This window comes from Pezoporus wallicus, unplaced genomic scaffold, assembly GCF_028554395.1.
Source record: "Pezoporus wallicus isolate ANWC-B61680 ecotype Strahan unplaced genomic scaffold, APGP_CSIRO_Pwel_v1 contig_5908, whole genome shotgun sequence".
In the NCBI taxonomy this organism is placed as follows: Eukaryota; Metazoa; Chordata; class Aves; order Psittaciformes; family Psittacidae; genus Pezoporus; species Pezoporus wallicus.
Window position 1 is genome coordinate 1,222,376 of NW_026635282.1, and position 12,281 is coordinate 1,234,656.

Below are 12,281 nucleotides of genomic sequence, written 5' to 3' on the forward strand. Positions count from 1 at the left end.
ATCTTACGCCTTCTCAACAAAAGTGGGGACATATTTTCCTCCTCCTAACAATTAGGCTCTGGGAAAACAGCACTACCTTTTTCAATGCCTCAAGTTTTTTTCTGTTTGAAAAACAGCATAACAAGTTGCAGTGAAGCCTTTTTAATTGAAAATATCTTTGTGCTAGCTTTTGTTATATTTTCTATGTAGCTGTTGTTCCTTATAAACTTTCTTCAAGTAAATTATCATCTTTTTCTTATTCTTTTTAGAAAAATACATAGAGTTAATAAGGAGACCCTCTAAAAGAGAAAAATACAGTTTTTGCAACACTACAAATTGATAGTAACCCTCATGACTGCATGGCTAATTTGCTATTAAAGCTGGGTTTGTAGGATCCCTCTAAGTACATACTTTGAGCAGGGGGGAATTATCTAATCCGTAACAAAAAAATGCACTTTCACATTCTTTCCCACCTAAATAGCTCTTTTTCAGTCACATTAAATAATAGTCTTCAGAAAGAGACAAGACATTAACTAATACTTTAACTTCAGGCATGTAAGTTAGTATTGGTGTAAACACCAAGTATGTGTTTGGCCCTCAATGCTGAATTTCTTGGGGGCATTCAGCCTTTTCTCTTATCAGGCCAAGCAAGAACTGTCATCTCATTCGCTGATATGAAAGCACAAGATTTTGTAAAGTGGGTCATACACATTTGTCAAGCAGTAGGATGCTTTGCTACTCATCAAATGGCACTAAATTAATAGCAGTGGCCATAAAAATTACCATTTTCAGCATATAAATGTAATTTAATTATGTCTTTTTGTCTTTAAGGAGCTCAGCATTTTAATCTCATCTTTGTTGGAACTCTTCTGTAAAAAGTAAACATGGTCGATTTTAATTAATGTTTTGGAGGCACAGTAATTCTCATTATGGTGTATGCCATACATATGCCCTGTATGTATGTCAATCTCGCAGCATTATAGAATCATGGAATATTTAGGGTTGGAAAGGACCTTAAGATCATCTAGTTCCAAACCCCCTGCCGTGGGCAGGGACACCTCACGCTAAATCATATCACCCAAGGCCTCGTCCAACCTGGTCTTGAACACTGCCAGGGATGGAGCATTCACAACCTCCCTGGCAACCTATGCCAGTGCCTCACCACCCTAACAGGAAAGAATTTCCTTCTTATATACAATCTAAACTTCCCCCTGTTTAAGTTTTAACCCATTACTTCTTGTCCTATCACTACAGTCTCTAATGAAGATCCCTCTCCAGCATCCCTATAGGCCCCCTTCAGATACTGGAAGGCTGCTATGAGGTCTCCACGCAGCCTTCTCTTCTCCAGGCTGAACAGCCCCAACTTCCTCAGCCTATCCTCATACAGGAGGTGCTCCAGTCCCCTGATCATCCTCGTGGCCCTTCTCTGGACTTGTTCCAACAGTTCCAGGTCCTTTTTATGTTGAGGACACCAGAACTGCACACAATACTCCAGGTGAGGTCTCACAAGAGCAGAGCAGAGGGGCAGGATCACCTCCTTCGACCTGCTGGTCACGCTCCTTTTGATGCAGCCCAGGATACGGCTGGCTTTCTGGGCTGCAGGCGCACACTGCCAGCTCATGTTCGTTTTCTCATTGACCAACACCCCTAAGTCCTTCTCCACAGGGCTGCTCTGAATCTCTTCTCTGCCCAACCTGTAGCTGTGCCTGGGATTGCTCTGACCCTGGTGTAGGACCTTGCACTTGGCATGGTTAAACTTCATGAGGTTGGCATCAGCCCACCTCACAAGTGTGTCAAGGTCCCTCTGGATGCCATTCCTTCCCTCCAGGGTATCAACCAAACCACACAGCTTGGTGTCATCAGCAAACTTGCTGAGGGCGCACTCAATCCCACTGTCCATGTCAGCGACAAAGGTGTTGAACAAGACCGGTCCCAACACTGATCCCTGAGGGATGCCACTCGTTACTGGTCTCTTTTAAGATACTAACAGATAAAGGTTATTGTAGAAGCACATTAATATTTACCTTAATATTTACCTGTTAATCAACACAAAATTGTCCTTTCATTGTTATATCTAAAAAGAGATCTAGTCTATTTAGTACACAAAGAGACATGAAATTTCTGTTTGGCTCCACATTCAGAAGAGAAACAGTTACATAAGAAACAGAATAAAGTAATCTTTATAGCTGGTTTTGTTGTTTTGTTTTTTTTCTCTAATACTGTGTATATACACCAAATAAATAGGATGCAATTACTGCACTGCTAATGTATTCAAGACCAGGAGACAATGTACAAACAAGCACATACACACACAAACTTACTAATGTAAGAAACCAAAACAGAATAGAAATGAAATTATGACTACATGTTACAGGTTATTTGTCTGTAATTTCTCTGCATCCATTTCTCTGTAGCCACGCTTATTTATTCCTTGTTTTCTTTCAGTCAGTGCTTTTACAAAAGAAAAATGTTCGTCTTATTAAAGCAACAGAAAAACAACATGCAACCCACATTGGCAAGAAAATGAGACTGTGACAAATATATTTCCAGCTAAAATTGTAGCACAAGTGTGATTCTCACACCATGGGCTGATAATTGTCTTTGTCAAGCTGAAGTAAAAGACTCCAGGTTATAGTATACCAAAAATGTTCTTTTGATGCTACCTCCTTATGGCCTACTTTTTATTCTCAGCTACAGTATTGTAACTTCTCTGTAAATTATATGCTCAGAGAAATTATTTCTTAAATTGAATGCAAAAATCAGAAGAAAGTTCAAGTCAGGAGGAGATGGTGCCAAATTCACTCTATTATGAACATTATTCCTATATTTCTCATGGAAAAATAAACAGGAAAATCACATGTTTTCAAGCATCACGCATCCACATAATAGAGTGTTGTCATATTTGCAAGTCCAAACAGTTGATAAATAGAAGTCACCTGCTTAAAAAGCATGATCGAAATAGGTTTTCTTTATCTTGGCCTTGCCTCTACTTCTGAGCACTGTCTCCCTACAAGGGTATAATTACCACCTACTGCGGTAGATCTTCTGGAAAGATCCATCAAAGACTGTAAAAACACTGCTACACACCTTGAAATTTCTCCCCACATCCTGATATTGTCACAAAGGAAACTGCTTTCCTGGTCTCCTTCACCCCCAGCAACAACATGGCGCCTCAGCTCCCCACCCAGTTCAGCCCTCACAGTGTGCTCACCTCAGCTCCACCAGCAGCTCTCAAGATCACAGCCACACCATCCCCAGGAAGCACCTTCCAGCCATTTCCATGGGCTGCCCGTTTTTCCAGCCAGGTTGGCTGCTGTCCCTCAGCAAGCAGCTGAATAGGCATTTGGGGTTCCACATGGTTGGCCTTCAGGGTGAGGAAGGAAAAGCAGGCACCTCCACTGAGGAGGTGGGACAGGGCAATGGCAGCACCTGCAGAGCAAAGGGATGTCCAAGGTCTCTGGGACTGCCCCTGAAAAAAAGGGCAATTTTGGGTCTCTTGAGGTGATGTTCTCTCTCCCGTCAAACGGAGGAGGGAGGGTTCAGGTGCCATTTCTGACACTTGCAGCAGTCACCTGAGCCCCTGCCCTGCCCTGCCCTGTCCCTGTCCCTGTCTCCCACAGACCCCCAGTGGCTAGGGGCAGGGCCGGCTGCAGACACCTTCCTTTCAGCCTGTGGAAAAATCATTTGAGCAGCTTCACCTGAGCTGAAACTCCCTGCACCCCTCCTGGTGTCTGGCTCCAGGCTTGGCTCAGAGGTGGTTTTCAGTTGTTTTTTACAGCTGTGGATGTAGACAAGCAGGTGGTAACAAGGTCTCCATGTGCCCTTTGTTGCCCGGTGTTTTATTCTTGCACTTCCCTGCAGCATGCTTGAAGAGCAAGCCAGTGCTGCGGCTGCAGGGAGGCCATGACCGAGCCTTCGTCAGTATTGAGCAGCTTCAGTACCTGGCTCTGTTACCTGCAGACATACAAGGATGTGAAAGCTTTCCAAGCGAAACAGCACAAGCACTGTGAAATTTTACGTTCACTATAATGCAAAAGGGTTTAGTTAATGTACACCTATGTGTGCAGTATCCCACATAACAGAGGCAGGTTTCACCATCTCTTTACCTATACCTTTCCATTCCACAAATGGGGGCAAAATATTTCTCTCCCAAGGATGCAGTGGATGTTAGTTTGCTAATATTTGTTGCAGCTATCAAGCTGAACGTACACTGAAATATCCTTCCCCACCGGCAGTCTAGTTTATGTTGTCCCTTTACATGGTAATGGTGTTTTAGGAACAGGTTCTTTCCTGCAAGAGATTTCACACTGTTGTTAACTCCTTCAACTTCAGGGCACGTTTTGAGCCAGCAGAAGGGAAGTATCTGACTTGTTCTACTGTATAGTGTCTTTTAAAAAAAAAAAGTGAATTTTGAAATAGACAGTCTCATCCATTTCCTCCCATTTTCTTGGTTGCTATAGTTTGAGAAGTTAGAAATCTTTTCTAATTTTATATATTTTTTCCCTCACAAAGGTGGGCCTGGCTCTGGCAAAGGTAGCCAATGCGAACAGTTAGCCAAGAAATATGGATTTACTCACCTGTCCACTGGTGACCTTCTCCAAAATGAGTTATCATCATTATCAGAGAGAAGCAAACTGATCAAATACATCATGGAATGTGGTGAACCTGTGCCTGGAGTAAGCAACAGTTTTATTTGGGGTCCTAATGGTTAAACAAAGGCAGTGGTAGTAGATTGTCTAAAAGGGTGGAAATGAGAGACTAGAGCTGATGATTTAAGTAAAATTAACCTGCATCTTGAGAGAGAAGTTTCCTCATTGCCAGATCTTTCTTTCTCTGCCAGTATTTCTTTGCATTTGACTCAGAGAGGCTACAAATTAGTCATGAAAACAGTGAGACACAAGCTGCACTATGCATTGCAAAATGTAAGAATAAGTACAGGGAACAGAAACTTGATGCCAATTTTGTAGCTTCCCATTTCAGATTCGGAGCTGGTCCTCCTGGCAGCTATTCTAATTTACAATACCTGCAGCAGTTCCCTGCAGAGCTGGCTGACATCCCAGAGCAGCTGGACTGCAGTTTAATGGTCACTATGAAGACAGAGTCTGTCGTTCCCAGCTGGACTTGACTTTTACATGGCAGGTCCACAGCCCTAACTCTTCGGTCTTCAGCAAGTGCAGTTTGATCGTAGAATGTGTTTGTTAATGAAAGATACTGGGAAGTGCTGCTTGGGGGAAACTAAAAGCTGTGCCGAGTCTTGATTTTGATTGCTTTGCTCTTCAGTGTGTTTGGTTAGATGGGGTCTCTTATCGCATTCCATGTAGTGTAATTATATCAATGATGTAGCAAATGCAATCAGATTGCAAAATGCTGCAGCAGTACTCCAGTTTCACAGATACTAATTTTGAATCTATGAAATATTCCCGGCTGTCTAGAGGACACTTTGGGAACTCTTGGATGGTTTGCAACACTAGACCTATGTAGCACAGCTGGACCTGAGAGAATAAAAAACGGATGCCCTGCTGCCTGCAGGACAAGAAAAACACCTGTATTTACAGGACCTGCTCTTAGCAAAACAAGGCAGTTGTCAAGGGCCTAGGACTAAAGTCGGTGTAACAAACAATGTATCAATCTTTCTTATAATTAACCAAGTTGCTCCCTTTCTTTTCAATGTAGGGTATTGTCCTAAAGCTACTGAAGGAAGCCATGATTTCCAAGTTGGGGGACACAAAAGGTTTTCTGATTGATGGGTATCCCCAAGAGCTGAAAGAAGCAGAAGAGTTTGAGAGCAAGGTAATCATATAATTGTAATGCTGTTATAACTCCTATTAAGATACACCTGTACTTTTGATGCTGCTTGAGTGCCCATCTTTAGCTGATTGCAATGGGGACATGTAAACAGCCAACCCAACAGCATTGTACTGCTGATCGCTGAAACTTGGGCACCCCATAAATATAGCAACTCCAGCTTTTGCCCTCACCTACACAGACCCTCTAATACCAGCAGAAGTAAAAGCTGATTTTACCCAAATTTAATATGAACCAGGAACAATTCACATTTAGTGGAAAGCACCATTTTTAGAATCATTTGTATAATTCTAGTGGATGGCTGCTGTACTTACTGTGAAAATCTCATCGAGTGCTATTTGAGGTAGGTTCATGAAAGCACATAACTTCAGTCAGTATCTATTACCATTGAGCCGGCTCTTTTACAGCGTGCTACCACTGTGAAACAGCAAAACACAGATTTTATTTTTGTGATGAGTAAGAGGTGGCACAGCCATAAAAAGAGTGTTTTGCAAGTGACTGCATGGCAGTTCAGAGAGTTATTGATTTCCTCAGTATGTGCTAAGACCTACTGAGAGGTCTCAGCTGTACATTTCCCTATCTGCAGAAAATATTCTCTATAAGCCCTATGAATGAATTTGCCAGGGTTTAGGAGAAAACTATTGGTTAGCTAGAGTAAGTAGTTAAGTTTATATTCAGATTACACTCCACAAACTTCCCATTCAAGTTTAAAAGGTAATAAAACTTTCATGGATCATCTGAACCTTTAGCTGCTTTGGGTAGTTGATTACCACAAAACCCTAGCAAGACATAGGCATCAGAAGCTGAACAAACTAATGCATAATAGAATTTGTTATAGACACCATTCACAGAAATGTCAATCTGTTAGTTCGTTTACTAGAATGTCATGCACTGTTACAAAGACATTGGAGATTTCTTTCATTTTGTGTAGAAGGAGGGACTATTTCAGCAGTACTACTTTTCTGGCAGGCATACGTGTCATGTCCTGTGAACGCTGGTGTATGCTATAAAGCAGGATTTAAGAGATTGGAGCGTCCTGGACTGAGGCATTGCCAGGCAAACAAGTCTTGATGCATCCAGAGCAAAAGCAGAGCTCCTTTCAGCTCCTGTAGACACTGCAGAGCAAAAGATCCTGTAGCCCGGGGCTGCCTTTGACATTTGGAGTAAAATACAAGCACCCCAAGTGGTAATTTTGAACGTGCCAACTCAACCCTGTTGTATCCGTGTATGCACTTCAGTGTTCACAGGGTGATCTTGGCTGGCTGTAAGCTTCTCAGTAAGTCTATGTAAGCTCAGTCTCCAGCCAGTTTTGCTCAATTCCTTTCTGTGATATAACTGTACTTTTACCTAGCCATAATTCTAGGGAAGCACATCCCTGTTCCCTCCTCAGTCTTTCTGCTAAGTGGAAAGTAAAAAACAATATTAAATTATAAGTTCCACATCAGCAGGGAGAAGATACCCAGTAAGACAGAATAAAGACCCAATACATTAGACTTGTTTGGCTTCCTGCAGATGTTCCCACAACACACATTATTTAAGCTAAATTGTGCCAGGAAAACAGTAACTTTAAAAAAATCCAGTCATACAAATTGCTGTAATATCTGATGACTTTTACTCTTGCAATTTTTTAACTTGGCAGAATGACATTTCTGTAACATTTTGTGAATTCTGGAGAACAGCAACTTTGAAACTTTTAAGAGAAACATAACAGGTTTTTCAAAAGCAAATCAAACCTGGTCTATCAAACAAGATACTGTTATCTGATCTGTGGACTCCTTTATATCCTCATTGTGAGGTGATGATATAACTGATTAAAGGAATCATTTCACATTTATTCTAATTTAGAAAAGACACAGAGTTCCTCATGTGGAGGGGGAGGAAATAACTTCTCACCATCCTAGTCCAGTTATACAAAAAGGACATTTGTTTGAATCACTGTATGAGCCCACATCTTTCTTAACTTCTCAATATAAGTCTTTTGCACTGTTAAAACTGCATTGTTGGCTTTTTTAATCCCTACACCCAATACTGCTGCTACTAATAGCATTTATGTTTTCTGAGCTGTGTGGAAAAAATGGATGGATAAAAGCCTGTCATTGCACTGTCCAACATATTCCCTTGCTTCAGCCGTGTCCTAGAAAGTCATTAAGGTGGTGGAAAGGTCAACGTAATCCAGACATCCTCAGTCAAATGCAGAAGGCCTAGCATGGAATATTTACCTTTAGAATATTTTTTCCTTTAAGGGCTTTCAACAATTTTAGCAATGACAGTTCCAATATGTCAGTCATTTAGACTTTCTTTGCTGTAGCCATTGTAAAAACATGATTTTCTGATGATCACTAGTGTGAAGAGCAGTTGTCTTTTCTCAAGAACTTCTCATTCTTTCCTAAAAGGTGTTCTCCAAATCCCTGCTAAAAAGGGAAGGAATGAGAAAAAGCCTGAAAGCATCACTGAAGGATCTAATACATAACTGCATAGAAAAATTACCACATTGCTTTTCTCTGATTCTGTAACACATTTATTTTACTTGATAGAGTGGAGTTTATCCCTTTAGACTCAGCCTGCAGTCCTAGTAGCCAGCATTTTTCAGATCTTATCACTTTTTCTCTGTGTATGTAGAGCCCCATCAAACACAGCCTTCATCTTGAATGCTGCTAAGTGCTGCTACAAAAAGAGTTGTTTGTAAATAAGCATAACTTCTGCATAGGCAAATTCAGAAGTAATCTGCTGATAAATTCCTTGATGACCTTTTCGGTAGCATTTTGTTTTAAAATTATCCAAACAAAGCCAGTTTTACCAGGCCAGCAGTTTGAAAACTTGATGTTTTCCTTTGTCTCTAGATTGGGGAACCAAAACTTGTGTTCTGCCTGGACTGCTCCACAGAAACAATGAGCAGTCGCCTTCTGATGAGAAATCAGAGCAGTCAGCACACTGATAATGCTGAAACCATCAAGGAAGGAATTGAAAGCTATTACCAAGCATCAAAACCTATGATTGCATACTATGAAAGGAAGACACAGTTATGCAAGGTAAACTGCTTGACTTTTTAAATTAAATTATTGCTTTTTACTTCCATCATATAAGCAATAGTTGGAAAACACTGTCACAACACCATTGATGAACTGTATTCATTTCTGCACTTTCTAGTTTGTTCTCATCTTATGCTCCCCTGGTTTATTTACAACTTCTACAAACTTCTGGGTTCCACAGTCGAACTTGAAAGAATAAACCCACAGATTTATCCTGCATCTGAGAACATATCATAGAATCATAGAATATCCTGAATCACTACCTCACCTGCATAGACTCTCTTATTAAACATTAATGATGGAAAGCTTTTCTTTAAGTATCAGGTTTATTTCTTTATAGGGGCTTTCAGAATTAAGATGAAAGTTTATGTTAATCCAAAGCCCTTTAGTTAAATTTACAAAACTGACAGTGTATATCCTGAAATAAAACAGACCTGCACACAAGAAAGATTTTTCTGCTGATATTTTAAATGATACAGTTATATTAATTTCAGTGAATTACCTCAGTTTACACCTGCTCAGGATGTGATATTTAAAGCTTTCTTTTTATCCTCTAATCAAAACTTTAGAGAGAAGCAAGAAATATTCCATCAGTGCAATTACCTGATGTATATGCTGGCACATCTGTGAACTCATTTACATGGGAAGTTTATGGGGTTTACATAATTTTTTCTGCTCTCTTCTGGCAAACTGTCCCTTATGTTCAGCTACAGAAAGATCTAGTCCTACTGATCCTTCTAGTCTTAAAAGGGAAAGAATCTAATAATAGTTTCTGGAAATGTTATGGGAGCTTTTTTCTAGAGGTGGTAGCAAACATGCAAATCACAGATCCCAAACCTTTCTCCTCTACAAAGTTCCCAAAAGAGAAACATTCAGCTAATTTATGCACCCATATCCTGACCTGAGAACAGAATGAATGATGTAGTCCTGAGGAAAATGATACTCAAAGGAAGAGTCCTGATTTGTGTTCTTTGCTAAGCCCACAGTAAGTACACCGAAGGCAAGCTCTAGAATGGCAGAAAAAAAAATTCAGTTGCTTTTCTTTTTTTAAGCTGAAGAACCATTATCTGGTTTTATTTGTATTTTCTTTGATGAGGTTCCTTGCCAACATTGCAAGGATGTGTCTAATTAAGAATTCAGTCCAATACCCAATACGCCAACACAGTGCTATGCAAAGGAAAACGGAGATTTCTGTATCTCTTACTTCAGTGAGCTGTGCCTACCACAGCGTTTCTCTTTTTGAAGCATCAAGGAAGTGACAGCCCCAGAGAGAGAACGAAACCACACTAAATACTTCCACATGGATTTTGTATTTATGGTCTGCCTTATTTCATTTGACCTGGACTCTCCTTGTCCTTCCTTAATACTTCAGATGCAAGTTTCTGCTCCATCTCCTATGCAATTTGTGCAATGTTAAATCATGCAGTCTTTTCTTAAAAGCTTATAGCTCATTAGCTCCTTAAGGGACTTGCCTAGTCTGGGGGTCAGAACTGGATATGTGCTTTGTACTCTTTACCATTAAGTGTTCTGAGGAACTAGCATTGTGTGCTTGCATGTTAGAAAATATTTGTGCATTGCTTGAACAAGGGTTACACTGTTTGTCTGACAATGTCTGTATTGTACTTGTTTCTGATGAATGTCGGTGTTCAACGTGCTTCCATTTTCTGGATGGAGCTATTGGGTATGAAAACTCTGTAAAATCTGCTTTATAAACATTATCACGTAAAATATCCTTTAAAGGTTCAAAAACATGGTCCATTTTTCTTGAACACAGGTACTCTGTATTGCAGTGTCTACCTCATCTGCTTTTTATGAAACTGATAAAATACACACTTGGTATCAAAGATGGGATTCCATTATGGATTTAAATAAAGAGATGTGTCCCCCCCCAAACCCTTATGAAGCAGACAAGTACATGTTCAGTCATTTATCAGCGTTTAGAGAACAGTGCCAAAATACTCACCAGAGGCAGGCTTTTAAAATTAAGCCTCCCAAAGCTGTCCTCGTCACCCTCAGCCAGCCCTGGGTACAAGCCTGCAGCCTGGTGCCTGAGCAGAAGCAAACCTGTCGTGTTTAGTATTTTTCGTTCTGATTTTAGTTATAACATGTTTTGAGCTTTGGGAATCTTTTCACACCTAAGTGGGTTTTATTACTCTCCAGCATTGACCAACACTGGATGAAGGTACTAATGCTGCCATAAAGATGCTGCTGCCTCTATAATTCTGCTCACCAAAAGAACTGTTTATGTGTTTCTTAATCCGTTTCAGGCAACGCCACAAACGTTGATTTACAAATGTTGATTTAAAGACCTCTTAAAATAAGTTCTCATCTACACTGATGGATGTTTTTAAAATAACCCATGGACCTTCATGTAACTATGGACCAGAGGCTTGTGCATGCTTTTCCTCAGGCAATACTGATGGAAGACTTCAGGGAAGTAGTGTCTTACCTGAAGGTGCTGTTTGCAGATCCAGATCAGTCTGCGACGGCCAAAAGCATCTGAAGAAAATCTGTTTAAGAAAGGAAGAGAAGAAGGGTCTAAAAGAATCTTTAGTTGCCTTCTTCTGGGAAGTTACTCCTGCCCAGGCTTGTTTTTTTAAACAGGAACAGCTCTTCCGTGGAAGGCCCCTGTGAGCTTTATGCCCCTTGAGATTACAGCCATGTATTTTCTTCATCATTCAGAGAATGCTGGGATTTTAAGAGGAATATTAAACACCACCTAACTGCCATGAAGATTCAATATTAACCTTTTCTAGCCAACTTACGTATGCCAGCATGCAGTGTGTGACTAAGCACCTTTAATAATTCTAGGTGAAATTGTGTAAGTGATCAAGTCTTGTAGGGCTTAACTGCAGCACACACTCCCTGCTTTGCCACAGATAAGAAAATCAGGTTTCTTAAATAGACTCGTTTAACAAGAAAATAGGGTTGGCGTTGGTATTGTTTGGTATTATTTGGTATTATTTGATTTCTCCATTTTAAGTGTATTTAGGGCTGGGCAAAGTTTTCCACAGATCGGGAACAGCACATGCTAATAGTGGTACGTGTTCAACTTGTCCCATTCAGCCTAAAAGCTTTCAGTCCTGAAACAGGCCGATTGAATATGCAAATGTAAAATTCAGTCCTTGACATAAGGCCAGCAAAATTCTGCTGTGAGAGTTAGCTGTTAGGTGAGGACTCAGCGGAGGAGGACCTGGGCTGTCACACCATATCAAGGTGTGCTTGAGACTACGTTGTCACATTAGCTTGCTTATTCTCTGCATTTAAATGGGTGTTACAGCATGGATGGAAGGAGCCTAAAGAGCACAGCCGGGCTAGAAAAACTCAAGTCTGACTTAGCTTCCTCTGCAGTCAGTAGGAATTCTCTTTGCTTTACTTGCACAGAAGAGACAAAGGTATATGGTTGTAACAGCATTCCCATTTTGATCAATGAGAATTTTGTGACCTTCTCTAAACCCAGATTATTGT

General features: G+C 40.6%; 1 protein-coding gene across 1 annotated transcript in view; it reads left to right on the forward strand.

The window, feature by feature from the left end:
* Positions 1–12,281, forward strand: part of AK5 (adenylate kinase 5) — a 90,772-nt gene that overhangs the window by 73,173 nt on the left and 5,318 nt on the right. The window contains exons 11-13 of the mRNA XM_057416977.1: positions 4,492–4,655; positions 5,653–5,769; positions 8,625–8,813. Of these exons, the coding sequence (XP_057272960.1) occupies positions 4,492–4,655; positions 5,653–5,769; positions 8,625–8,813 (470 nt within the window). The remainder of the gene's footprint in view (positions 1–4,491; positions 4,656–5,652; positions 5,770–8,624; positions 8,814–12,281) is intronic.